Source organism: Petaurus breviceps, unplaced genomic scaffold, assembly GCF_028583685.1.
Source record: "Petaurus breviceps papuanus isolate PSGF00001 unplaced genomic scaffold, PetGlider_PUasm1.0 90701, whole genome shotgun sequence".
NCBI lineage: Eukaryota > Metazoa > Chordata > Mammalia > Diprotodontia > Petauridae > Petaurus > Petaurus breviceps.
Window position 1 is genome coordinate 6,393,651 of NW_027187316.1, and position 24,734 is coordinate 6,418,384.

At 37.2% G+C, this 24,734-nt stretch overlaps 1 protein-coding gene across 9 annotated transcripts in view; it reads left to right on the top strand.

Moving 5' to 3' along the window:
* Positions 1 to 24,734, top strand: part of SUPT3H (SPT3 homolog, SAGA and STAGA complex component) — a 677,491-nt gene that overhangs the window by 562,396 nt on the left and 90,361 nt on the right. For all 9 annotated transcript variants that reach the window (XM_069065839.1, XM_069065837.1, XM_069065836.1 and 6 more), the window contains one exon: positions 1,268 to 1,378. In XM_069065839.1, the coding sequence (XP_068921940.1) occupies positions 1,268 to 1,378 (111 nt within the window). The remainder of the gene's footprint in view (positions 1 to 1,267; positions 1,379 to 24,734) is intronic.

The window sequence follows — 24,734 nt, forward strand, 5'->3', positions numbered from 1 at the left end:
TCATGGCATTCCATAATTTGTAGACATATAGCATCACCACTAGTAGAATATTTATGTAAAGGAGATAGGCTTTTTTGGCAGATGGCAGCTTTTAAAAATGAGATTGAAACCTAAAATTTCAGATTTACCAAAACAACTAATATACAATTAGATTACTACCATTAAGTCAGCATTTTATATTCTACTGAAGAGCTGGTCGCCTGTACATTACTTATCAATACAAAAATATAAAAAGTTTTTATCCTGATTTTTATTATTCATCATGATACTGTTTGTCATTTGAATATTCACAAATTCAATTCAGCCATTATTTAATATGTGCCCTCCATGAACAAATCATGTATGATTATGCATGCAGTATTTGTTGTTCTTCTTGCACCAATTATAAGATTTTTCTAATCCTTCATTAATAATTAGCATTTACATAGTGTTTTAAGTTTTGCAAAATGCTTTGCATATGTTAACTCATTTGATACAACCACCGTGTGAAGGAGGTGCCATTTTTTTCCCTATTTTACAGAAGAGGTAACTGAGGCACAAAGCAGTTAACTGATTTGTCCAGCTCACATAGCTAATAAGTGTCTGAGGCAGGATTCGAACTTCTTCCAGTCTCCAAGTCTGGCTCTGTTACACAGCTTGCTGCCAGCATTGCTTGAAATCAGGTTCCTTGGTGATTTTCCTATATCTTTCATCTCCCCACTTTACAAATTAGGCAGATAGGCAAAGAGCATTAAGAACAATTTAATAGCAATCCCTGAATGTATACTTTTGGATCTACCACACCTAGAAAGTATTTTAGTTTTTACTTTAATTCTGACTGGACTGAAATTATGTCAAAGGTCTACCCAAATTTTGAAACACCCCCTGAAAATAGGGACTGTTTCCCCCTATCATTACAATAACAAAAGTTTAAAATGTTTAAAAAGCCATTTCCTGTGGCTCTCTCAGCAGGCCTCCAGTGATACTTTTTCATCTGAGTGCAAGTGGCTGCTGTTCATTCTTCTGCACTTTGACATTTGGTCCTAGGTGAAATATTAAGAGCATAAAAATAGCTTTTGGTGGGTCTGTTAGGAAGAGGTCATATAAAAGTCATCTTTGATTTGTTAATGGAACTTTGGGGGGGGGTATGGTGTGTGGCAGCAATGATGTGTGTCCTCGGGGGGAAAAAAGTGGTCCATTTGATAAAGGTTTATTTTCATATTTTATGCACTGTAGGTCTGTTGTGTGTTTTTGATTTAGTAACATTTTCGGTGTTTTTCTGTTGCAGAGCACGGCAGCCTGTGGTATCGAGACTCAAAGCGATGCCATCCAGCCCAGCCACATCAGAGAGGCCATTCGACGCTATGGCCACAAGATTGGCCCCGTTTCCCCATTCACAGTACGTAATAACAGAGTTATAAAAAGTTATATTTATAATCTGAAAGAACTTTGATTTTCAAGTGGTCAAATGAAGAAGCGCTGGAATTGTTGAGAGCAATTTGTGGCGACTGTAATTTTCTTGTATAAAAGTGGCATAATTCTCTTGGGAAAAAAACTTAGTCATTTTTGTCTCTTTTTGGAAGGACAAAAAAGTTTTTTTTCTTTTAAATATTATTTTCTTTCAATTACAAATTATGTTTTTTGTGAGGCTCAAATTTTCTGTTTCTCAAAGCTTAGTTTTATAGGGTGTTTTCCCCCAAAATTATATGTATCCAAATATTGCCTGAGATGCTTTATATTCTAAAATAAATCAGATTGGAGATAATCACTCCTGTCAAATGTCCTATTCCCAAGTGATAGACTTTTATACTGGAAAAAGAAAAGATTTTTTTTCTTGACCATATTCAAACTAAGCTAAAGGGTACTCAAGCTGTACACCTCTCAAGTTTAGACCAGGCACTTTTTTTGTTGAACATTAAAGGCCTGGTAATTCACCCACCTAAATAATGGTATTATTTTTAAGTCCATCTGGGGACTTGCCTCTTAACCTGGCACTTTGGGAAGCCTTTGTTTCTCCCCTCTTTAGGAGAAAATTTTTATATTGAGGTAACTCTCATAGAATAGGACCTACTGCTTCATAAGATCATTTTTCCACATTATTAACTGATATGACTTTCTTTCCCTTTCTTGATCCAGTTAATAATTATTCATTATACAAGATCTTAATGTGTTGATGAGAACAAGTTCTTTCATATATGACTACAGTTGTTCTGCTACCTTTGTGATTGTAAATGCTTTGATTTATATAGCAGGACTATGTCCTCTCCCTCCTAAACTCACAATTGGGATGCTGTTTGTGAGTGTGATACATCTTTTTTACATGGGGACAGTTTATTTCCTGCACTGGGCACAGTTTAATATTCTTTTCATTGAATAGCGAAAAATAAAATTAAAAGTCTATGCTTCTGTTGCAAAAGGAGACCTGACTTAGGAAGAGACGCATAGACAGCTATGCCAGAGCCCAGATGGAGATTTAGACAAGCCTAGGATCACTGGGAAGAGGACCTAAATCGTTCATGAAATTGAGGAAAAGATTATAAGGAAAGATTAAAAATATAAAATTCATAGTTTGGCCAAATTATGACTAAGAGGTTGATGCAATGGAATGAGTTTAAGGAAGAAAAGGGAAACAACCAACGATGATAATAATCTTCAAGTAATTGAAGGGTATAGGAACCAAGGAGAGAAGATTTTTGAGAGGTGACCTAAGATGGGAACTAGGAGTAATGGATGAAAATAAGTAAAAGAAAATACCTAATGTAAGGGGGAAACTTCCTAATCATGGAGTTGTTAAGACTGCCACAAAAGGGAGCAGTAGCAGTGGTCAAGCTTTAAAAAAAAACAACTGAAGTAGGGACTTAAGCAAACCTCATAGATGTGACCTCATCATTTTTTTCCATTTCTGACCTAGACTAAATGATTCTCTGATTATTAGTTATAATCTCATCATGAGGTTGTTTCAGCACTCAGTGCAAAGCTTTGTATCATAGGAATGGCATTTATTTGAGAAACATACTTAAATCTAGGTTCAGAGATATTGAGTTGAATTCTGTTACACCACATAGCCAATTTATTTGGGCTTTTAAAAATGCCTAGTGAAGTAAAGTAATTTTAAATAGCTCACATCAAAGTATCCCAGAGGAAAATGGAATATATACTCAAGGGCCTGGGAAGTTCACCGATACTTTTCTACATTACAAAGGAGCAAGGAGCTGCTGGTGCTCTAAGATTTCTTCTTCTTCCTCTAACCCTGCTCACTTAGTTACAAAGCAAGATCTTTGGATAATAGGATAATAGCTAGAAAGAGTCTTAGAGAACTTTCCCTTCCACAGACTGTGTAGCACCGTGTTATACTGTAAAGGGCATGGTCCAGGGTTCTAGTATTAGTTCTGACACTGACTTATGTGATCTTGAGCACATTGCTTCACTTCTCTCATATTCTCTGTGAAATGAGTAGGGTGAGACTTCCAAAGTTCCTTCTGGCCCTAGCATTCTGTGACTTTCCTAAAACTGATTTTGAAATAAACATTTAACCTGCCAGCCACATCTGTAAAGTAGAAAGACAGTAATTCATTTCTGGGGTCTCATGGCCAGGGTGGTGGTACAGCCTTCTGAGCTCATATTGTTCTGATCAGCCAGAGACAGACATGCCATACATTGACCCAAACATAGTGACATCATTTTGATCCTCTTTGAGAACAAAGGACAACAACCAAACAGTATGTGAAGTCACAGGGCTGTTACAAAGGTTAAATACATTGAGATGTGTAAAACTTCTTTTAAAACTATATGGTTCTAAGGTATTATTTTAGCTGTATGACACCTTTACAAATTGTGTAGGGCAAGGATTATCTTCACTTAGAAGATGAGAAAACTGAGGCCCACAGCACTTAAGTAGCTTGCCCGTGGGTACACTAATAATTAGAATGATGGCATATACAGAATTAGGGCTGTAGTCAATTGACTCCCACCCCTGCTTTTTATTATTATTATTATTTTTTTTGCTTTTTGGAAAGCAATTGGGGTTAAGTGACTTGCCCAAGGTCACACAGCTAGTTTTTGTGTTAAGTGTCTGAGACCGGATTTGAACTCAGGACCTCCTGACTCCAGGGCCCGTGCTCTATTCACTATGCCACTTAGCTGCCGCCCCCCCCCCCTGCTTTTTTTTTAATACTATAGAACTTCACCTTCATTCAGAAACAGAATGACCATGTGCAAGCATCTTCACGCCTGTATCTACAACACTCTATATACACACATACTCACATGCCTATTAGTGAAACAATTTTCACATTTATTTTTGCTATTTCTTCTAGAGTTCCTCTCACACACAGTTTTCCATGATCATCCTCATGCTTATTTACGTAGTCATCCACACATATACATAATACAAATATCTTATTAATATTCATCCATTTATAGTCATATACCTATCAGTGAAACTCTTTCCACATTTCTTTTTTATCCCTTCATTTTGCTACAAACGCTCTGAATATTACACCATTCCATGGTCTCTGGCAGCCTGAATCAGCTTCATCAGGGAGTTTATGCAGAATGGTACAGTAGAGGGAAGAGAACACTGAACTTGGAGAGAGAAGACCTGAGTTTGAGGCCTGATTTATGCATATGCTAATTATGTGGCCTTAGATAAGTGACTTTGCCTCTTTGGACCCTCAGTTTCCTCATTTGTAAAGTGGAGATGATAACATTTGCACAAAGGATAAAATAACCCTTTCAGAAGATTGTTTTTAGTAGTAGATGCTAAATGTGAAGTGCTTTGTAAATGTCAAAGTACGCTATACATACACCATGCATTACATTGGCCTTTATTAGTGTTTGTGTTTCATTTTTCTTCTTTCACAGTACGTGAATCCATGTGATGACATGTTTTTTAATAGATTTTTAGATAGGAATTCAGTCAGTCAATAAACAATTATTAAATACTCACTATGTGCTAGGACTGTGCTTAGCCCTGAGGGTACAAAAGGAGTCCAAAGATAAACTCTGCCTTCAAGGAACTTGCAGTCTAATAGGAGAGACAACAAGCAAACTAATATGTGCAGACAAGCTATATATAGAATAAATGGGAAAAAAATATCAGACAGAAGACATTTTGATAAAGAAGGGATGGGAAAGGTTTGTAGAAGATGGGATATTAGGTGCAACTTAAAAGAAGTCAGGGAATGTAGTAGATGGAAGTGAGTAGAGAGAGCATTCAGGGCATGGGAACTAGCCCAGAGCTGAGTGATGGAATGTCTTGATTGTGAAACATCCAGGAGGCCAGTGTTACTGCAATGAAGGGTAAGTGTAGGGTACTAAGGTATGTAAGAAGACTGAAAAAGTAAGAGGTAGCTAGGGTATGAAGGGCTTTGAAAGCCAAACAGAACATTTTGTATTTGATCCCAGAGGCAATAGGGAACCACTGGAGTTTATTGAGTAAGGAAGTGTGACATGGTCAGACATGTGCATTAGGAAAATCACTTTAGAGGCTGAAATGAGGATGCATTGGAGTGCAGAGAGACTTAAGGCAGGTAGGTCCACCAGCAGGCTATTGAAATAGTCCAAGTGTGAGGAGGTGAATTAACTGTGAACAATATATTTTAGCATGCAAACAGAGTCTGGTTCTGAAAATAAGTCCTCTGTGAAAACTGATTATTCATTTCTGTGTAATGCTCTTAGTGTCCAAATTATTACAATATATTAACAACTGTTAGAAAACATCTCATTACCAAAGATAAAATACTTGATGTCTAGGTAGGACTTCAACTCTGTTCATTAGGGGCCATCTCATTTTGCCATCCAAATCCCACTAGATAAGGGCCCACACCAGGGTGGTAGTAGTGTAATAGAAATGAAGGGATCATATTCAAAAGATATTTAAAATTGACAGGACTTGGAAACAAGTTGGACATGGGGAGTGAGAAATAGGGAGGAGTTGAGGGTAATCCCTGGCTTCCAAACCTAAGGGAGGATTGTGTTGTCCTCTACAGAAATAGGGAAGGCAGGAGTGGGGAGAGGATTTATGGAGAAAAATGAGTCCCATTTTGGACATGTTCAGTTTAAGATATTTATTGGAGATCCAGTTCACAGTACCTGAAAGGCAATTGGAGTTGTGAAATCAAGGGGTCACCAGAGAGGTTGGGACCGGATAGATAGATTTGAAATTCAGCAGCAGAGAGATGGTAATTAAGTTCATGGGAGTTGATAAGATCACCAAGTGAAGTAGTATAGAGGGAGAAGAGAAGTTAGCCTAGGACAGAGCCCTGTGGGACAGCTGTGGTTAGAAGGTGTGTCCTGGATAAGAGTCCAGCAAAGGAGACTGAGAGGGAGCAGTCAGATAAGTAGGAGAAGAACCAAAACCAAGTGGTGTCCCAAAAACCTAGAAAAGAAAGTAGGTTCCCAATGTCAAAGGCTACAGAAAGATCAAGGAGAACGACAATAGAAAAACATTCAGAATTAAAGGCAAACCCACATCTATTCCTAAAAACATCTGTATATTTCCAGGGTTAGTGTTAGAAATTAATCTAGGGTTAAAGTTAGGGCTAACCTAACCTTAACCTTAACCTGTACTCTCCTTTTTAATCCTAAAAAATAAGTATATTGAAAAAATATATAAAATAATAGTTTTTTTTTTTCCAAGTCATAATTGTATCCTCTGACCTTACTGTATACACAGAGGGAAATCCTAAGTGGTCGTGCGAGTTCCTCATAATTTCCTCACTGGGACCTTGATTGTAGAAGGTATTTTCTACAACTAAATCTCATTCAGAGTTTATTATTCCCAGGGGTAAAATTAATGGTGACCCCCTGGATTAATAATGTTTGAAGCATTCATAATTACTTTTTAGCTATAAATGTCATGAAATGTTTTTTGACTTAACTGAATAAATGTATAGTTGCAGCATTCAAGTATCGCAAGTGACTCTCCTGTATTATTATATAGTATCTGGTTTTATATCTTCTTACAAAAGAGAAATTTAGAGAACAAATATAACATAACAACATACATTAAATGTGTAAAAGTTACCACAATTTCAATTAATATATAATTATATATTTATAAAAAATATTGAAAAAAATAGCATTCAGAGATTCTTATATGCCAAAATTGTTAATAATTTCAGAAAGAAAAGATTGTGATTTAGAACTTGCTTGATGTTGAACTCACTTGGAGTATAATAGTAATAATATTCTTAAACTTGAGTCCACTACTATTAAATATTTTACTTTAACTCATCCTTGATATTTGCAAATATTCCTGCCTATTACTGTTGAATAGAGAGTGAAATACTATTTTCATCTCTTGCTATACAGTCTTGCCATATGGAATATTCTTCTGGGTTCCTACTGTTACAGGATTGGTCCTATGGGGTGTTCAAATGCTGTACAGACTGACATTGTAAACCATATCAGAAAGAAAGCAGCTGAGGACTGTAGCCCTCATAAACGTATCACCTTATTTACCCTGAGGCTGCCTGTAGGAGACTTATGAAAGCAGGCACGGCCCAGGTTTCTGGGCTTGTTATTCTTAAAAGGGCTTCTATACAGTGAATTTGGAGATGGGTTTGTTTACCTGAAGGAAAAGCGGGAGAGTCGGATAAAGCTCTAAGTAGAAGAATAGTACAGTTCTGGGGAGTCCAGCTCCATAGGTGCCTTTTCCTTTGTGCGTGTGACTCTGAATAAAGTTATGTTTATTGGTCTGTGCAAGAATATTCTTGAGCTCTTAGTCACAGAACACCCCCAAAGAACTGGGGAATGATATCACTTTTATAGTGATATCCCTGTATTGGAGAGAGCTGCTTCCTGGATGGGCAGCTTCTGATCACTTTCCCCTCTTCTTGGGCTTTCCTATATTAGAAGTCCAGGGATCCTGGCAAGTAACTCAAATGCCCACTTTATATATTTGTACCAATGACCAAATTAATCTAGAAACCGCAAGTTACTAGTAAATTGAGAGGGTTTGTGGCCATAATAATAGCTCATCTACAGTTGGGTGTGAAATCTCATAAAACAGCTTGCACAATCTCAAAGTACATAGGTGGAGGAAATATCCTTATAAAGGGATATAAAATTTTTATGGGTAGATAGCTGCCAGTGACAAAACCTTACTGCCAGCAGCCACCTTTCCTCATTAAGCAGGGGAAGATGGGGATATGTTTCAGTACACCCCAATCCAAGTGGGAGCCCTTCTTATTGCTCTCAGCAGAAGTAGCCTGCTTCTGAGTACTCATTAACAAGCACTGAGGCCCAGGCCATTTCCAGGAGCAAAACCAAATTTCCTGTCATCAGGAACTGACCTGGTGATTGGAAGTTTCGAGTTATTTCTCTCTCCCTGTATAGTCCACCAGACAGCAGCAATGGCAGATTCCTGCCAGAACTTGCTCCTAAGTATAGGATGTGTAAACAGTCTGGCTGCCCAGGCCTGGATTGTACAGACCACCCCTGCTTGGCAGTATAGACAGGGGTTAAAACATAGCCTTTTAGGTCGTCAGATGTGATCTGCCACAGTGAAGAAAGATCTGATGGTGGTGGTGGTAGTGGTGGTGATAATAACAATAATAGCTAGCTTTTACGTAGTGCCTGCTGTGTGCCAGGCACTGTGCCGAGGACTTTACAGATAGTATCTCATCCGATCCTCACAGCAGCTCTGCAGAGTAGGTGCTGTTATTGTCACTATTTTACAGTTGAACAGACTGAGGCAGAGGTTAAGTGACTTGCCTCAGATCAAACAGCTATTAACTGAGACTAGTTTTGAACTCCAGTCTTCCTGACTGTAGTAGGCCCATTGTTCTATCCACTCTGCCACCTAGCTACAGATACAATACACTACCAACAAGTAAAGGTGTTCACCTAATGATCAATACATTAGACTAGTTGCAATGACTAATAGATAGCAAATATTAACCAATCATGGTGATAAGATCATTAAACTGTAATGCTTTTAGACAAACTATCCCATCTCTCATAGATTGCCCACCCTTGTCATCAGTCTGACAGATCTCAGAGTTCTGCACAATAGCTGCTTATCCTGGTTTAGAGAGTACTTTTGTACTTTCTTATGTATATAATTAGGCAAAAGTCTTTTGAGTGATTATGGATCTCACTTGGAAAGTTCTGCATTACTCTGGGACTTGATAAAAATTACTATCATCTGCTAACAAGAACATGTGGAAAACCTCATCATCTAATCTGGAGTCCACTTTCATTTGGTCTCTGTACTAAACTATGACCATGGAGGAAGCCTTTGGTGAGCACAGAGGTCCCAGCTTTCTCCCTCACTGGATATTTACAATCAGAGAACTGTCAAGCAAAATCACTTATGTTTTTACATGATTTTGATATGAGAGAGAGAGAGAACTTTACTGAAGGAAGACCTTATAAGGTAGAATTTTGCTCTATCAGGTCATATTTTTTAATCATCAACAAATAATAGGCACAGTGGGGTCCTGCATTTGCTTTACCTTACATTCAGTTGTGTCATTGTAGAAAAGTGAAAGATTTCTTAGTTCTTTCTCATACCTTCATCAGAAATTCTCTGAACACAGCTGTCAATTATTCTCATAAATATTTTATAGAGATGGGGAAGTATATATGTGTTAATAGATATTTTCTCAGTCACCTTTTTTGGGGTAATCATTTTTTTTGGTAAGAATTTGATTTGTTGAGGGGCAGAATCAAGATTGTGGAGTAGAAGCCAAGACCTCCCCGCTGCTCCTGCTTCCACCTTCCCCAATCCATGTAAAAAGGGGACTCTAAACAAACTTTGGAGCTGCAGAACCCACAAAATGACACAGAAAAGCTAACCTCTTCGGAAGACAGCCCCGCAGGCCGGCAGGAATTGGCCAGTGCAGTGCTCTGGGAGCCAAGCCCAGCCCCACCCCAAGGCTTTAGCCCCAGGGCGGGCCTGACCAGCCTCCGGGGAAAGGGACTCCAGATCAGCAGCAGCTGTGGCAGTTTCCAGATTTATCAACACATAGATGCGAAGGACAAAGTGAGAGGTCAGTGCAGTCTGGACTTTGGGACCCAGTAAGTGGGAGTGCATGGCTTTTGCCCCCGGGGCGAGAAGCCGCTGAGATGTGGGCACAGCTAGCCAGTGCCACGTGGCGGCTTCAGCTCCTGGCCTGCAGAGTGTAGGGGGACCAAGCACCAGGTTCTGAAATTCACAGATTAAGGAGAGAATATTACAAGCAGCCAAGAAGAAACAATTTGAATATTGTGGAAACACAATCAGGATAACCCAGGCAGGATCTGGCAGCTTCTATACTGAGGGATCGAAGGGCTTGGAATATGATATTCTGGAGGGCAAAGGAGCTGGGATTAAAACCAAGATTCACCTACCCAACAAAACTAAGTATCATGTTTCAGGGGAAAATATGGTCATTCAGTGGAATAGAGGACTTTCAAGCATTCTTGCTGAAAAGTTGAATAGAAAATTTGACATTCAAGTACAAGAAGCAAGAGAAGCATGAGAAGGTAAACAGGGAAAAGAAATCATAAGGAACTTATCAAAGTTGAACTATTAACATTTCTACATGGAAAAACAATAATTGTAACTGATGAAAGTTTTCTCAGTAGTTGAAGGGAATAGAAATATATATGTCTATATATGAGGATATATGGGCATATGAATACATATGTGAATGTGTGTATATATGTTTACAGGTATACATAGATAGAGGGCACAGGACCAATTTAACAGGAAAGGATGATACTTAAAAGGTGAAATTAAGAGGTGAGAGAGGAATATAATGAGAGGAGATGGGGAGAGACAGAATGGGGTAAACTATCTGATATAGAAGAGGCAAGGGAAAAGGGTTACAATGGAGGGGAAGAATAGGAAGGCAAAAGGGAATGGGTCAGCCTTATTCCCATTAAATTTGGCTTGAGGAGGGAATGAAATACACACTAAATAGGGTATCACCCTCCAGGAGAGTAGGGGGGAAGGGGATGAGAGTGGGGATGATGGAAGGGAGGGCAGGTTGGGGAGAAGGGAAGTTGGGAGCATCCACTTTTGAAAAGGGATGGGATCAAAGTAGAGAATAGAACAAGTGGGAGGTGGGATAGGAGGGAGGGAAATATAGTCAGTCTTTTACAATATATCTACTATGTTATTGTTTTGCATTAGCCACACATGTACAACCTATACTGAACTGCTTATCTTCCCAGTAAGGGTGGGAGACAAGGAAGGAAGGAAGGGAATGAATCTGGAATTCAGAGTTTTAAAATCAAATATTCAAATATATATGTATACATATATATATATGTACACTATTATTAATACTATTTTACATGTGATTGGGAAATAAGATATACAGGCACTGAGGCATAGAGATCCACTGGAAAACTTGAAAGGGGTATGAGAGAAAATATGGGAGAGAGAAGATTGGAGGAGGGGATAGAAAAAAAAAGAATTTGGTTTGTTGATTCTATCTCTATAACATGTCTCAAATCCTTCCCTTTCTTCCCACTTAGAGCTTCTATCCCAGTACAGGTGTTTATCACTCCTTGCCTGGACTATCCTTATAGCTTAGTCTTCCTTTTTGTCATTTTTTACACAGTGCTGGACACACAGCAGTACCTAATAGATATTTATTGCATGTAGATAAAATGAATCTCAAAAATCTGTTGTCAATATCCTCAAAATTGTGTGACCTCCATCAAGAAATTTCTATTTATAGGTTTGGTCTAGTCTAGCTGCTCTTCCCACCTTTTCTTTAGTGGCATTTCTGTTTCCTCATATGCCACATCTGAGTCTGTGATGTTAGGGTGCTGGCTCCTCTCTCACTGATTGAGAGTTTTTGTATATACATTGTGATGGAATTATTCCTTTTTTTTGTCTATTCTTTGACCTTCTAGTTTCATCCCTAATGATCTAGCTTAATTATATCTATCTCTCACCATTTTATTTTAACTTGTTTATTCTCCACCTCTGATATTTTATGAGGCAGTACTACTCATAATCATACAACATCCTCCCCTATGAGATTTTACAATTGATTTTATGCTATAAACAACTGGTGTCCTTGACTAACATCTCTCTCCAGTTGACAAGGAAAGCAAGTTGTTTTTTGACTGAGGTGGTTTCTAGGTGTTTTTAATCTCCTTGTCATGATGACTGAAATCTGCCAGATGAACTTTTTTAGAAAATTTTGATCTACAATCAATATTTGTTCTTTTATCCATTTTCCATTTTCTAACATATATGACTGTTTAAATAGATAATGTTTTATTTGCATGCCATAACTTCTTGTCATTTTTATTCTTCCAATTTCATACTGATTTTGATCTTTGCTCTAACAAGATGATGACCTGACTATATATCTATCTATATGGGAAATGAATCCCACTGTGGTAACCAGTCATTTTCCATCTGTTAACATATAATTTATTCCATGTTTTGTGATTTTATTTAATGTTTACCTTGTCCAGTGACTCCTTACTCTTTCCTAAAAGAAAGTATACATGATATAAAGTACACGTCATATATTGGCATAAAACATATCTTATGTGTGTGTATATATGTGTGTATATATATATGTAATTTCCAAGCCTTTTGCTCTCATTTCTTCATCCTGAACCATATTTTCCAACACATTTTTTTGCCATCCTCTCCTATACATGTCTTAGCATTGGAGTTAATAAGTATTGAATTATATGGTGATTTTACTTGGAGCATTTTGTTTAGTTCTTTGTTGAATTTCTCTTTTTTTCTCCCTCTGCAGCAAATGTTGGCCCATAAACTTTAATTGTCTTCCTGGTAGACTTCTTGCAAATCCTTACTACCAAGTATTGCCTAAAACAATGCTTCTTATTGCTAACTCTCTTATTTGCTTCTTAAAGTGGAATGTGGGACTCATCCTTCCATTTAGTTGCAACTTCTTGTCTTCTGGTTTATTTTGTAATGATAATGTATTGATGTGATTTGTAGTGGTATAATTCATGCAAAGCTTATTGCACAAGTCAATAAATTTAATTATTTTAGTCCAATTAAAAAGATATATTGTCTTTTAGTTGCTCTCATAGTTTATCCACTCAGTCCCTGGACAAGGATCTCACACTTAGAATCCAACAGCTAAGTTAACATTTATGTACAATCTAAAAACGATGATTTTTAGCAACCTTTGACAATCACTGCAGAAGTGGAAAGGACAACACAAAACTGAGAGCTGTTTTTTTTAATTTCTCATCATTTTATGGCTTTCCACAACCAAAGAAATTACCACCAAGTAGGCTGCCTAGTAGTCTACCAACTTCTCTATACTTCTGTATGTTGTCCTCCTTTTCTGTGTTGTCTCCATCCATTAGATTGCAAGCTCCTTGAGGGCAGAGACTGTTTTTATTAATCATATCCCTGGCTCTTAGCACAGTGCCCTGTCCATAGCAGGAACTTAATAGACATTTATTGGATTAGATCTAACTATTGCTCAAAAAGTAGACATAGTCTGTTGCTAGGGCCATATCTAGAGTCTTTCCAGCTTGGTTGAACCTGCCAGAAGACACATTCTGTTAGCCTAGCCTTCAAGAAAAGTCAATTCCACCTATATCAGATGTCATTGAAAGAGTTTGTGGAGGCAGGGCTATACTATGACACATTGGAAGGCACCCTAGTACATTGGGAAGAGTATTGAGTTCAGAGTCAGGGGTCCAATGTTTCAATCCCAGCCACCTTACATATAGCTATATGAACTTGGGCAAGTGACTTAATTTCTCTGGGTTCCTGTTTTTTCATCTGTAAAATTGAGGAGTTTTCATTTCATACTAAATGAAAGTCCCTTCTAGCTCTTCATCTATGATTCTTCCCTGAGGTAGGAAAAAACTATACATTTAGTGAAATTTTAAGATTATTTTAAGTATTGCCCATCATTTGAAACAGTAGAATTCTTTCATAGTCGTGTATAAGGGAGAAAAATCTTGTTTGTTTGTTTTTTCCTTTAAGAAACATAAAGCATTTAACTCATTTTCTTTTTAAAAAATTGTAGGTAAGAGATATAGGACCTTTTTCAACAAATGCTAAGATCTATAATGTGATTCATTATTAAACAAGAAAAAGTTATAAGGAATAAAAGATAGCCCGTTTCTTAGATGAGTGTTATTTGAGGCAAACTGCCTCTTTTATGCCCTGGTATACTCTTGGGCTTTAGGATTCCAGATATTACCTTTTGATCATGCCCTCTGAAATTGCTTGTTCTCTGTTCATGTTTCTGTCTGCTTTTATCCTTAACTTTTAGGGGTTCCCTTATAAAAACTGTAACCCCAGAAGCCTATTGTTAGAAAAATTATTACCTGACTTGTAATGACAGTATTCAGAGTAATCTCACTTCACAGAGAAGGGTAAATAAGGCTTAGGACTGGTCCTGGCTCTCAGGCAAGAATTTCTTCATTCTAGATAAATATTATCAAAGATTGTCATTTATAGAAGTTCACTATAGCTTCATTTGATTATGTAAAACAGCAAAAGCACCCACCCCAGTGATGTCATTTTTTCTGTTTTGAGTTCTCAGCGCACCTCAAAACTCTTATTTTGAGTACATTTTATTATAATGAAGCAATAAGCCAGAAATAAGCTTGTTAACCAACTATGCATGCCCATAGCAAGAATTTAAGCTTGCTGTAGGCTTTTCTGAACATCCATTTGGGGGACCAATCAATGACATTTTTTAATATCCAGAAACTGGATTTTTAGACTTAATTTGAGGGGGTTTATTGCCCTTTTATTCTTAAAATTCTATAGAAAGGTATTTTTATCATTGTAATTTAAAACTTAAATATGTATTAACTGATTTAAACTATATAGTCTTTGAAACAACACATTCAAGTCACCTCTTTAGAGTTATAGTTGTTCGTGCATTCTGTTAGTAACCCATTCTTATGGAATTCTCATAGGGTCTTTTATAGATTACTTGTGAAAATTGAGAAAACTAATTGATACTCTTTAGCAATATTTTAATTTCTACCTTGCCTGCTTTCTTTCTAAAATGAGAAATTGTTGAGGTACTAAAATAAGCAAGCATAGTGCCTTTCTTAGTAGCCTAAGTGGCTTATCTTGACATTACTGAAGTACCTTATTAGACTGAATATAGTCTGCTTACCAAAAATAAGACCTGTTTGAAAGAGAAAAAATACAGGTATTCTCTTAAAAAACAATTAGAACAAAATTGCCATGTAAAATAATTTTTCGTTATTAATTGATTTACATTGCTTTCTATTCAAATAAAGATATTTCATTTGTTATCATTACCATTTTCTTCATTATTGCCATTTTTATTTGTTGCTAAGAGCATCATTATAGGCTACACTTGAGTTTTTGTGCGAGCCAAATTTGAGGAAAACATGGTTAGTCCAATATGGTAATTGGATTTAATTTTTTATAAACATATTACTGACCAAAATGACTAAAATGTATATATTTATTCTAGTAAATACTTCAGTTTCTCAAAACATATTGCTTAAGAAAATATGTAGAAGATATATTTTATGAAAAAAATGTATATACATTATCTTTGATTAATATTGTCTTCCTAACAGAGTAGAACAAAAATATCCTTCCCCTCTCCCCACATGTAAATTTTTAGATGGCTCTCTTCCCAGCAATTGCAATTTCACAAGTGTCTACGATCAGTTAATGTATATAATGTCATCAAGGTATAATTCTGTTCTGTTGTAACTATAAAATTTATCTTAGAAAAAGAAAATTAAAATAACTGATTTTTTTAATGAATCAAAATATATGAAATCAACACATGCTGTTCTGAGTTGCAAATTGTAAATATCATCAATGATATCAAACTCAGACACAAAGAGAAGGCACTAAGGTAAAATCTGCCTATCCCCAACAATAGAAATAGATTTTCATAGTTTAAAAAAAAACAATCTAATCAATCTTTGTCTTTCTGACTAGTGCTTAAAGAAAAAATAAAAACATTTAAAATCTATGCACAGGTCATGAACACTGAAGACCCGCGTCCTTTGATAACTATGCCATTGATAGCTAAATACAGAATATGAAGGAAGATGTCCCAACCGGGTGTGACTTTCGTATGATTTCTTGTTCCATTACCTGGTTAGGGCTCTCCCTACTTAATTAGAATGCCCATATAGTTTTTGGCATGCCCCCAAAATGGTAAGTCTGTTTACTAGAGAACATATTGGCCTATTGACCCTTGTTGGGATCAAAAGTCCAGATCCTAGAGTCAAACCCACATACACTGAAACATTTGGGCAAGGAAGAGGGAAGAGATGTGCACTGACTAAATGAAAGAATGTTTGAGCTGACTGACTCAAAAAATCACATCAGCCACTGAACATCTGTGCACTGTAGTTCTATAGTAGACCAGCTTTTACAGATGCCAACAATTCCTAGCCCAGAATTAGTTTGATAAGCCTGATCTAACCTAAACCACTTCATTTAGATGAGTGAATTGATAAAAACCGGGTGGAAAAAAGATTGCATTTTTAGCATGTTTGATCCAGCAGGTTCTAAGTGTTTAAAAACTAAGTTTGTATCTGTAGTACCTTCCATATAAGCCAGTGTTTAATTTCACTACTTTTGAGTCTTCGGGCAGCCAGGTGACACAGTGGACAGAATGACAGGCCTGGAGTCAAGAGGACTTATCTTCCTGAGTTCAAATCTGGCCTCAGACACTTATGAACTGTGTGACCTTGGGCAAATCACTTACCCTTATTTGCCTCAGTTTCCTTATCTGTAAAAATGAACTAGAGAAGGAAATGACAAACCACTCCAATATTTTTGCCAAGAAAACGCCCAATGGGGTCATGAAGAGTTGGACATGAATGAAAAATCACTCAACAACAACTTTGAGTCTGAAAAGGGGCTCGTGTCCTTCTAGGAAAATCTTTATACTAAGTTAAACTCAGTTGATGGAAGCACTGAACTCACAGAATTCCACAAAACCAAGAACCAGAAGGAAGCTCTAGAGGTTATCTTCTACAATCCCTTCATTTTACAGATGAAGAAATTGAGGTCTGGAGAGATAGTGACTTGCATTGGTGATACAGGAAGTGAGGAGCAGAGCTGGGATACAAAGCCATATCCTCTGATTGCACATCCAGTGTATTTCCACCATACCATTCTGCCTCTCTAAAGCTAGGTTGCTTTATTCCGTACCCTTAACCCTGGCAAGTCTTCATAATAGTGGCAACTTGGGGTCAAGAGAGAGCTGGTTTTAAATCCTGGTACTTACTAGCTAAGTCATCATGGGCTAATCACTTAACTTCTCAGCCTCAATTCCTTTTTTTTTTCCAGAATTTTATTTTAGACTCAAATGCCAGAGCACAAATAAAGAATAGAGATAAGAAACAGAAACATATCAAAAACCTGAATACTGGAACTTAAATCCAAAATTAGAAAGAAAATAAAAGCATGTCTTGTGCATAGCAGAATGTAAGAGAGGATTAAAAATATATAACGATAGATTTTCATTTCAAGAAAGCCTCTATGATAAATAATACATGTTGCATTGAGAATTGTCCATCATTTTTTTGCTTCCTTGTGAGATTTTGTTCTCTGCTGTGCACTTTTTTACTTTGTTCTTTTCTTCCCTCCTCCCAAGCCGCCCCAGAAGACTACAATAAAGTTTAGATAGATTTCTCTATAGCTATAGATATGTACATACACATATACACATATACGTACTTATATAAACATATACTTTCCCAAAGCTTTTCTACTCCTGATCTTTATTTATATATATATGCATATCTTTTGTTTCCTTTCCCTTCAGCCTCCTCTACTTCTCCCACTACCTTGCCCTCCTGTGACTTGCCTACCCCCCCTCCAAGGTTCCCTCCCCTATCTTCCCATTCCCATAAATCTAAATACCATTCTATACCCCTATTTTACCTATTCCCTCGCCCTCCCCTCTAAAGATCTCTTCCTTGTCCTCTCCTCCCTCCCTATGCCCCTACCATTTTATTTCTTCTGAATTTAAAAGAATTTTATATTCTTCTAAATATATATGTATTGTTCCCTCCTAAACCCATTCCTGATGAAAGTAGGTTACCAGAACTACCAGCCCTCCTCCCCCATCTAATTCCTCAGTATCAATTCTTCCTCTTGCACCTCATTTATATAAAATAATTACTCTTTTAAGTTGTTCCTAAATGGTTTTACTTTTTAAATTCATATCATACCCAGTTTACCCCAATCTTTCTTATGAGCTACCCAATTATTGATAAGAATCTTAGACATACATTTTGCATTTTACATATTTAAAAATAGTCTGTCTTTATGGATCCCTTACCATCAGTCTTTGTTATGTGCCTTATAATTCTCTTGATTTGTGTATGTTGAATATTCTATTAATTTCAGGATTTTATTTAACAGTCTTGAAAATCTGAGAGTTTATCGAATGTCCATTTTTTTTCATTCAGGAAAATCCTTAATTTTGCAGGGTATGATATTTTTGTCCAGAGCCCCAGTTCTTTTGCTCCTCGATATGTTGTGTTCTAAGACCTGCTGTCCTTTAATGTCTCTGCTTCTAGGTCTTGTGTAATTCTAATTGTGGCACCATTATATTTAAATTGTTTTAATCTTGATGCTTTTACTAGTTTTTCCTTGAGCTGGGGGTTTCAGAATTTGACTATGAGTTTTCCTCATAAGATCTCTTTTAAGTGGTGATCGATGGATTTTTTTTTCTATTTCTACTTTCCTTCCTTGTTCTAATGCTTCAGGAAATTTTTCTTTAATTGTTTCTTGTATTATTGAATCAAGATTCTTTTTTTGATCATAAATTTCACTAAGTCTTATTATTTTTATATTTTCTCTTCTTGATCTATTCTCTAAATCTCTTGTTTTTCTTATGTTTCACTTTCTCCTCTATTTTTTCATTATTCATATTTTGTTTGATCATCTCTTGATCTCTCATAATTTCACTGGCTTCACTTTGCCTGATTCTTTTTTTTTTTGCTTTTTGGAAGGGCAATTGGAGTTAAGTGACTTGCCCAAGGTCACAAGACTAGTTTTATGTCACGTGTCTGAGGCAGGATTTGAACTCAGGTCCTGACTCCAGGGCCAGTGCTCCATTCACTACACAACCTAGCCACCCTACTTTGCCCAATCCTAATTTTCAAGGTGTTATTTTCTTCCTTAAGACCTGGATCTCCTTTTCTAATTGGTTGTCTTTCCTTTCATACCCTTTTTGTTTTTCTTGGATTATTCTTTTTTTTTCTTAGTTTTTCCTCCATCTCTGTCATTTGATTTTCAGAGTCTTTTTTAAGATCTTCTATGAATTCTTTTTTGGGCAGGTGTCCATTTGATATTACTTTTGGGGGGATTCTTTACTTCAATAGCCTCCTATGAAGATGAACTCTGGTCATCTCTATTCCCATAATAGCTTTGGTTGGATTCTTTCTCCTTTGCCTGTGCATTTTTTGTAGTAATAGATTAATTTTTATGATAACCTCTATCCCTGGAGTGTAGGAAATGGTGCCTCTTGCCCCAGATCTTCAGTTCTCCGCTCTAGCCTGGAGTCAAAGCCAAATTACAACCTCCTGTAAGTGCCCACAGCCAGGGGCCTTCTGCCCCACTTCTTCTGTACTCACTAGGCATGTGCTGGTTCCTTTTTGCCCCCAGTGCTCTGTGCAGCACAGCTGGCTGTGGTGTTCCATATCCGCAGAGGTTCCCTCAATCTTCCCAGGCTCAAGCACCCAATTCCCCTCACTATCCTGGAGGTAAAAGTTCTGGTGACTGGGGTGATGCAGCCTCTTACACCAACCCCCAGGACTTGCCACTTATTGTTAAAACAGAACCTAACTTGGAGGTCTTTACTCTTCATTGGGACTACACTTTGCCCTGGGATTTTTCTTCCCATCTTCTCAAATTGTCCCAGGAGGACCCAGGATATGTCCCTGTTCTTATTTATTTCCACCCATACTTTGTTCTCCCTAAGGTGCTATTTTAGCTCTTTTGTGGAAGGAAATCTTGAGAGCTTGGAATTTTCAGACCTACTCCACCATCTTCCCAGAATTCTCTCCCAGCCTCAATTTCTTAATCAGTAAAATGACTATAATCCTATAGTACTTACCTCCCAAGGTTGTTAAAATGATCAGATGATATAATGTATGCAACATAGTTTGTGAACCTTAAAGTGTTATATAAATGCCAGCTGTTGTTAATGATTATCTGGCTAGAGATAAGTAAGATAGATCAGGACAAGTCCATCAACACTACTAGAAAAAATTATTCAGATGGCATGCCCTTTGGCTTGTAGCATCACTTTTATATGGAAAAGGAATAATTAATTAGCAGAATAATTAATAAGTTTTTAATGCCTTCTATATTCTTGGCAGTGTTCTTCCTAGGCATGGAGTATATAAATATACGAGTGAGACGGTCCCTGACTTGAAGGAGCTAACTTGCTGTAAGGATAAAAACATGTTGATGAAAGAGTAGACAAGATAGATGCAAAATAAGTCCAAGTACCCAGTGATCTATAGAGAGAGGATGAACACCAAGACCAAGAAAACTGGGAAAGATTTCTGGAAGGAAGTCACATTTAAGCTAATCAATTCCAACTAGTAATGGCAAATGTGGGAGAACCCACAAGTTATCAACCATAGTCTATGTGATCTAAGAGTGAAAAGAGAAGTCACTATTAATATCTCTGCCCCCAAACCCAGAAATGATTCCTCCTACCTCTGAAATCTCATAGCATTTCTGTACCTTACATAACTTTCACATTGTACTTTATCGTGCTACTTAAGTACATGCCATTGTCCTGCCTGGATTAGAAGTTCCTAGAGGATTGACTGATTTTTTTTTTAATTCATTGCCTCTGTCACAGTACCTTACATATGGTGTTGATCAGTCATTTCGGTTATGTTTGATTCTTCATGACTCCATTCGGTTCTTTCTTGGCAAAGATAATGGAGGCATTTGCCATTTCTTTCTCCAGCTCATTTTACAGATGAGGAAATTAAGGCAAACAGTTAAGTGACTTGCTCAGTCCAGATTTGAACTCGGGAAAATGAGTCATCCTGACTCCAGAGCCAGTGCTCTATCCACTGCTCCACCTAACTGCCCATACATATGGTAAGCATCAATAAATGGTGGTCAAATCAGAATTGCAAATTTTTATTGGAGATTTGTTGGGATATAAATTTAGTTCATCAGGTATCTGTCTATTTTATTTAACCAAGATTTAGCTATCATTTGAATACAGAGATCACACAATCAAAAAATAGTCTTAAACCAAGTACCAAGGTTAGAAATAAAGGCAAAAACATTCCCTTCCCTCTAGGATTTACATTTTAGTAGGGGGAGAAAACATGTAAATGTCTAGATATAAACAAGACATATACAGAGTAGAAAGAAGGCAGTCTTAGAAGAGAAAACATCAGCATGGGGGGAAGGAGGAGAGACAGGAAAAGGCCTCCTGTAAGAGGTAGGATTTGAGTTGAGTCTTGAAGCAAACCAGGGAAATTTAAGAATTGGAGGTAAGGGGCAGAGCATTCCAGGCATGAAGGACAGCCAATGCATGGGTAGTGCAATGATGCAAGAGGCAGAACTTGGCATGTGAGGAATGAGAAGGCCAGTGTAGCCACATCGTAGGGTGCAGGAAGGAAAGAAAAGCATAAGATCGGAAAAGGTAGGAAAGGACCAGGTTATGGATGGCTTTAAATGCCAAAATATTTGATCCTAAAAGTAATGAGGAGCCACTAACACTCACTGACGATGGCATGGTCAGATTTATGCTTTAGAAAAATGATCATGGCAGCTAAATGGAAGGTCAGGTGGAATGGAGAGAGTCGTGAGGCAGGAAGTCCAGTTAGCAGGCCATGGCAATAGTTCAGACAAGAGGTGATGAGGGGCTAAAGTCAGGGAAAGAGACTTTTACAAGAGATATTGTAAAGCAGAAACAGTAGGATTTGACAACAGATGGATATGTGGGATGAGTGAGGGTGAGGAGTTGAGGAGTACACCAAGGTTACAGACCTGGGTAACTAGAAGCATGGTGATGTCTTCAACAGTCATAGAAAAGTTGAAGAATAAGGGGAGATTTAAGAGGAATGATGATAATTTCTGTTTTGGACATGTCGAGTTTGAGATCCTAATGCAACATCAGGTTCAAAATGTCCAGAAGTCAATTACCAGAGAAGTACTTCATAAACTGTAAAGCACTGTACAAATGGATATTTTTAGAGGGGTAGCATGGTATCTTAGAGAGAGCCCAGAACTTAAGAGTCTGAAAATCACAGTTCTAACACCTACTAATTTTGTGTTTGTAGAGTGGCAAGTCACTTAACCTCATTTAAACCAGGTTGTGTGTAATATGAAGATAATATACTACCCACCTCACAGGACTAATGTGAAAATGATGTTTTATAAACTAGAAACTGTTATGTAATTTATATAATTGATATATAACCATGAGGCAGATGACACATTCTTGAAAGATTATCATTAAATCTAATCCCACAGACATTTATTAATTAGGCACCTATTTGTAGCAGGCAGTGTTGGTATCATGAATAGGTTCAGCAATCAGAGGACATGAGTTCATACCACTTCTGACACATATTGGCTGCAAGATGCTGGGCAATTCACTTAAACTTCTGCTGTTAAAAGCAACTCTCTGAGAGCTACAAAGAACAGTCCAATCTGCATTGGTACATGGACTTCACCCAGGTATTCCCTATGCCAGTGAAATTACATGTTCAGTTCCTATCTTTTTTGCTTACACACTATTATAAGTTTCTAGGGATATAGAGATAAAAATGAAATAGTCTCTGCCCTCAGGTAACTTTCAGATATCTTTAAAATTTCAATCACTTAAAGATATTACTGAGATGAATCAGTACAGATATTATTGGTAAAGTTCAGATTTTCTAAAATACAGTTAGCTTCCTTGCTATGCCTGGTTACTACCAAAATGATTATCTTATAGAATATGGCGAGAAATCTTTTTGTTAAAAATTGGAAGGCAATGTATTATAAAAATAGAAATATCAGAAAAGGATAAAGGGAGCATTGGGGAGAATGCATTATTCATTACCTATGTAGGAAAGACAAATCCATCTCTAGAGAACCTTCCACCCTAAAATAATAGAAAAGAAAGCTACTTCTGCAAAATATTTGGAAAGAGAATTAAGCCAATTATCTCTGTAAAAACTGAAGTTGGATATCATTATTGCCCTTTTGACATATTAGTATTTTTTTCCTGGTTGTTGACAGGCCATTTTCATTTGCAGAAATCACTCTTTCAAAGGCAGTGTGATAGTATAACATGGTGGACAGAGCATTGGATTTCATGGCAAAGATTGTGGGCATGAATCCCAACTCTTATTTTTACTCTCTAGAAAAAGTATTCTGAAGATCTCAATTTCCTCATCTAGAAATGTTGGACAAAGTTATCTCTAGACTCTCCCAAACCTAAATCCTAGGGGATTAAATTAAAGTTTATTGTGTATATTTAATAAAAAAAATAGTTCACAATAGTATGATCCTTTATGGTTTGCAGTATTCTCCTCCCAAGACTCCAATGATTTACATACTGTTAGTATTATAGTCCTAGTTTTACAGAAGAGGAAACTGAGATCTGGAGTGGCCGAGTGACAATTCTCCTTTTCTTGCTTTATGCCACTGATGAAAAAGCCACTGCCAACCTATTCTTGTACTCCAGTAAGCACAGGCGTTCTCTACAAAATCAAGTCTCAATTTGGAACTCTCTTCCCTTCCCCTCTGAGTCCTTCCTTTCAGATTTATGAAAGAAAACATTTCTTTCTGCAAAAGGTTTTTGTGCACCCGCATCTGGAAGTGTTTATTTCAGTGGCATGTAAGCTATCTGTGGATTTAGTTAGCACCAGACCCCCTTTTGTGTACTGACTTAAAATTTTTATAAATGATCTTATTGAATGTATGCCAGGGTGCACGCACATGGTTTGGCTGATTGCTGCCTATATCCTTTACCTGCCAGTCACCTTTGATTTATATTCCTTCTCCCCTGCTTCTGCCTTCCAAAAGTGGTGCCACTGAACTGTCCTTTAAATCATCTTATTGGGTAAATTACTCCAAGATGAGTTGGTATGTTGTTGGCTGCCTACAGACAGCCACATTTATATCCCACTGCCCTTACCCACCTCCAGTAGAGTTGCTTAAGGAGGAGAATTGGACAAGTTATGTCGTCCGTCTCTTTATTCTAAATGAATCCCATCTGAAGTGTTGTGCCAGCTAAAGATTAAAGAGATAAAAAATGGTTCTTTGGCATGGGCCTCAGTTCTGAGCCTTTAGTTTGCAAAGGCATCTATCTGTTGAACAGAGTGTAACTTATGCAGTTCTTTCTTCAGTTTGAAAGAACCCAGTAAATAAATTCTCTGCAACAAAATACGTAAACTTTTTTTAGGAGGATGGAATTTTTGTAAGCTTTGCTAACATGGGGGGTTTTGTGATAGTTCCAGGAGAAAAGCAGGTGGCTTGGCAGTTATTTAAAAGGTTCACTTATTTGTGGTAGCAGTTTCAAGGGGTTTCATATTTCTAAAGGGAGAGACCAAAGAGCATATTGCTTAAGAGTGTCTGACACAATGATGTATCCTTTTGGGCTAAATTTCCAGGAGTTCGTTGGTCATTAAACATGCTGTTTGACTTGCTGCTGCAGTTTTCCAGCTGTCTCTACCGGGGGTAACCTTAACACTCAAAGAGAATTTGGTAATGAGGTAAAAAATAGACAGTGCTGATAAAAAGTGGAATTGCCGAGATAATTTTAAAGTATTTTTTAGATTACTCAAACATGTCATCAGAG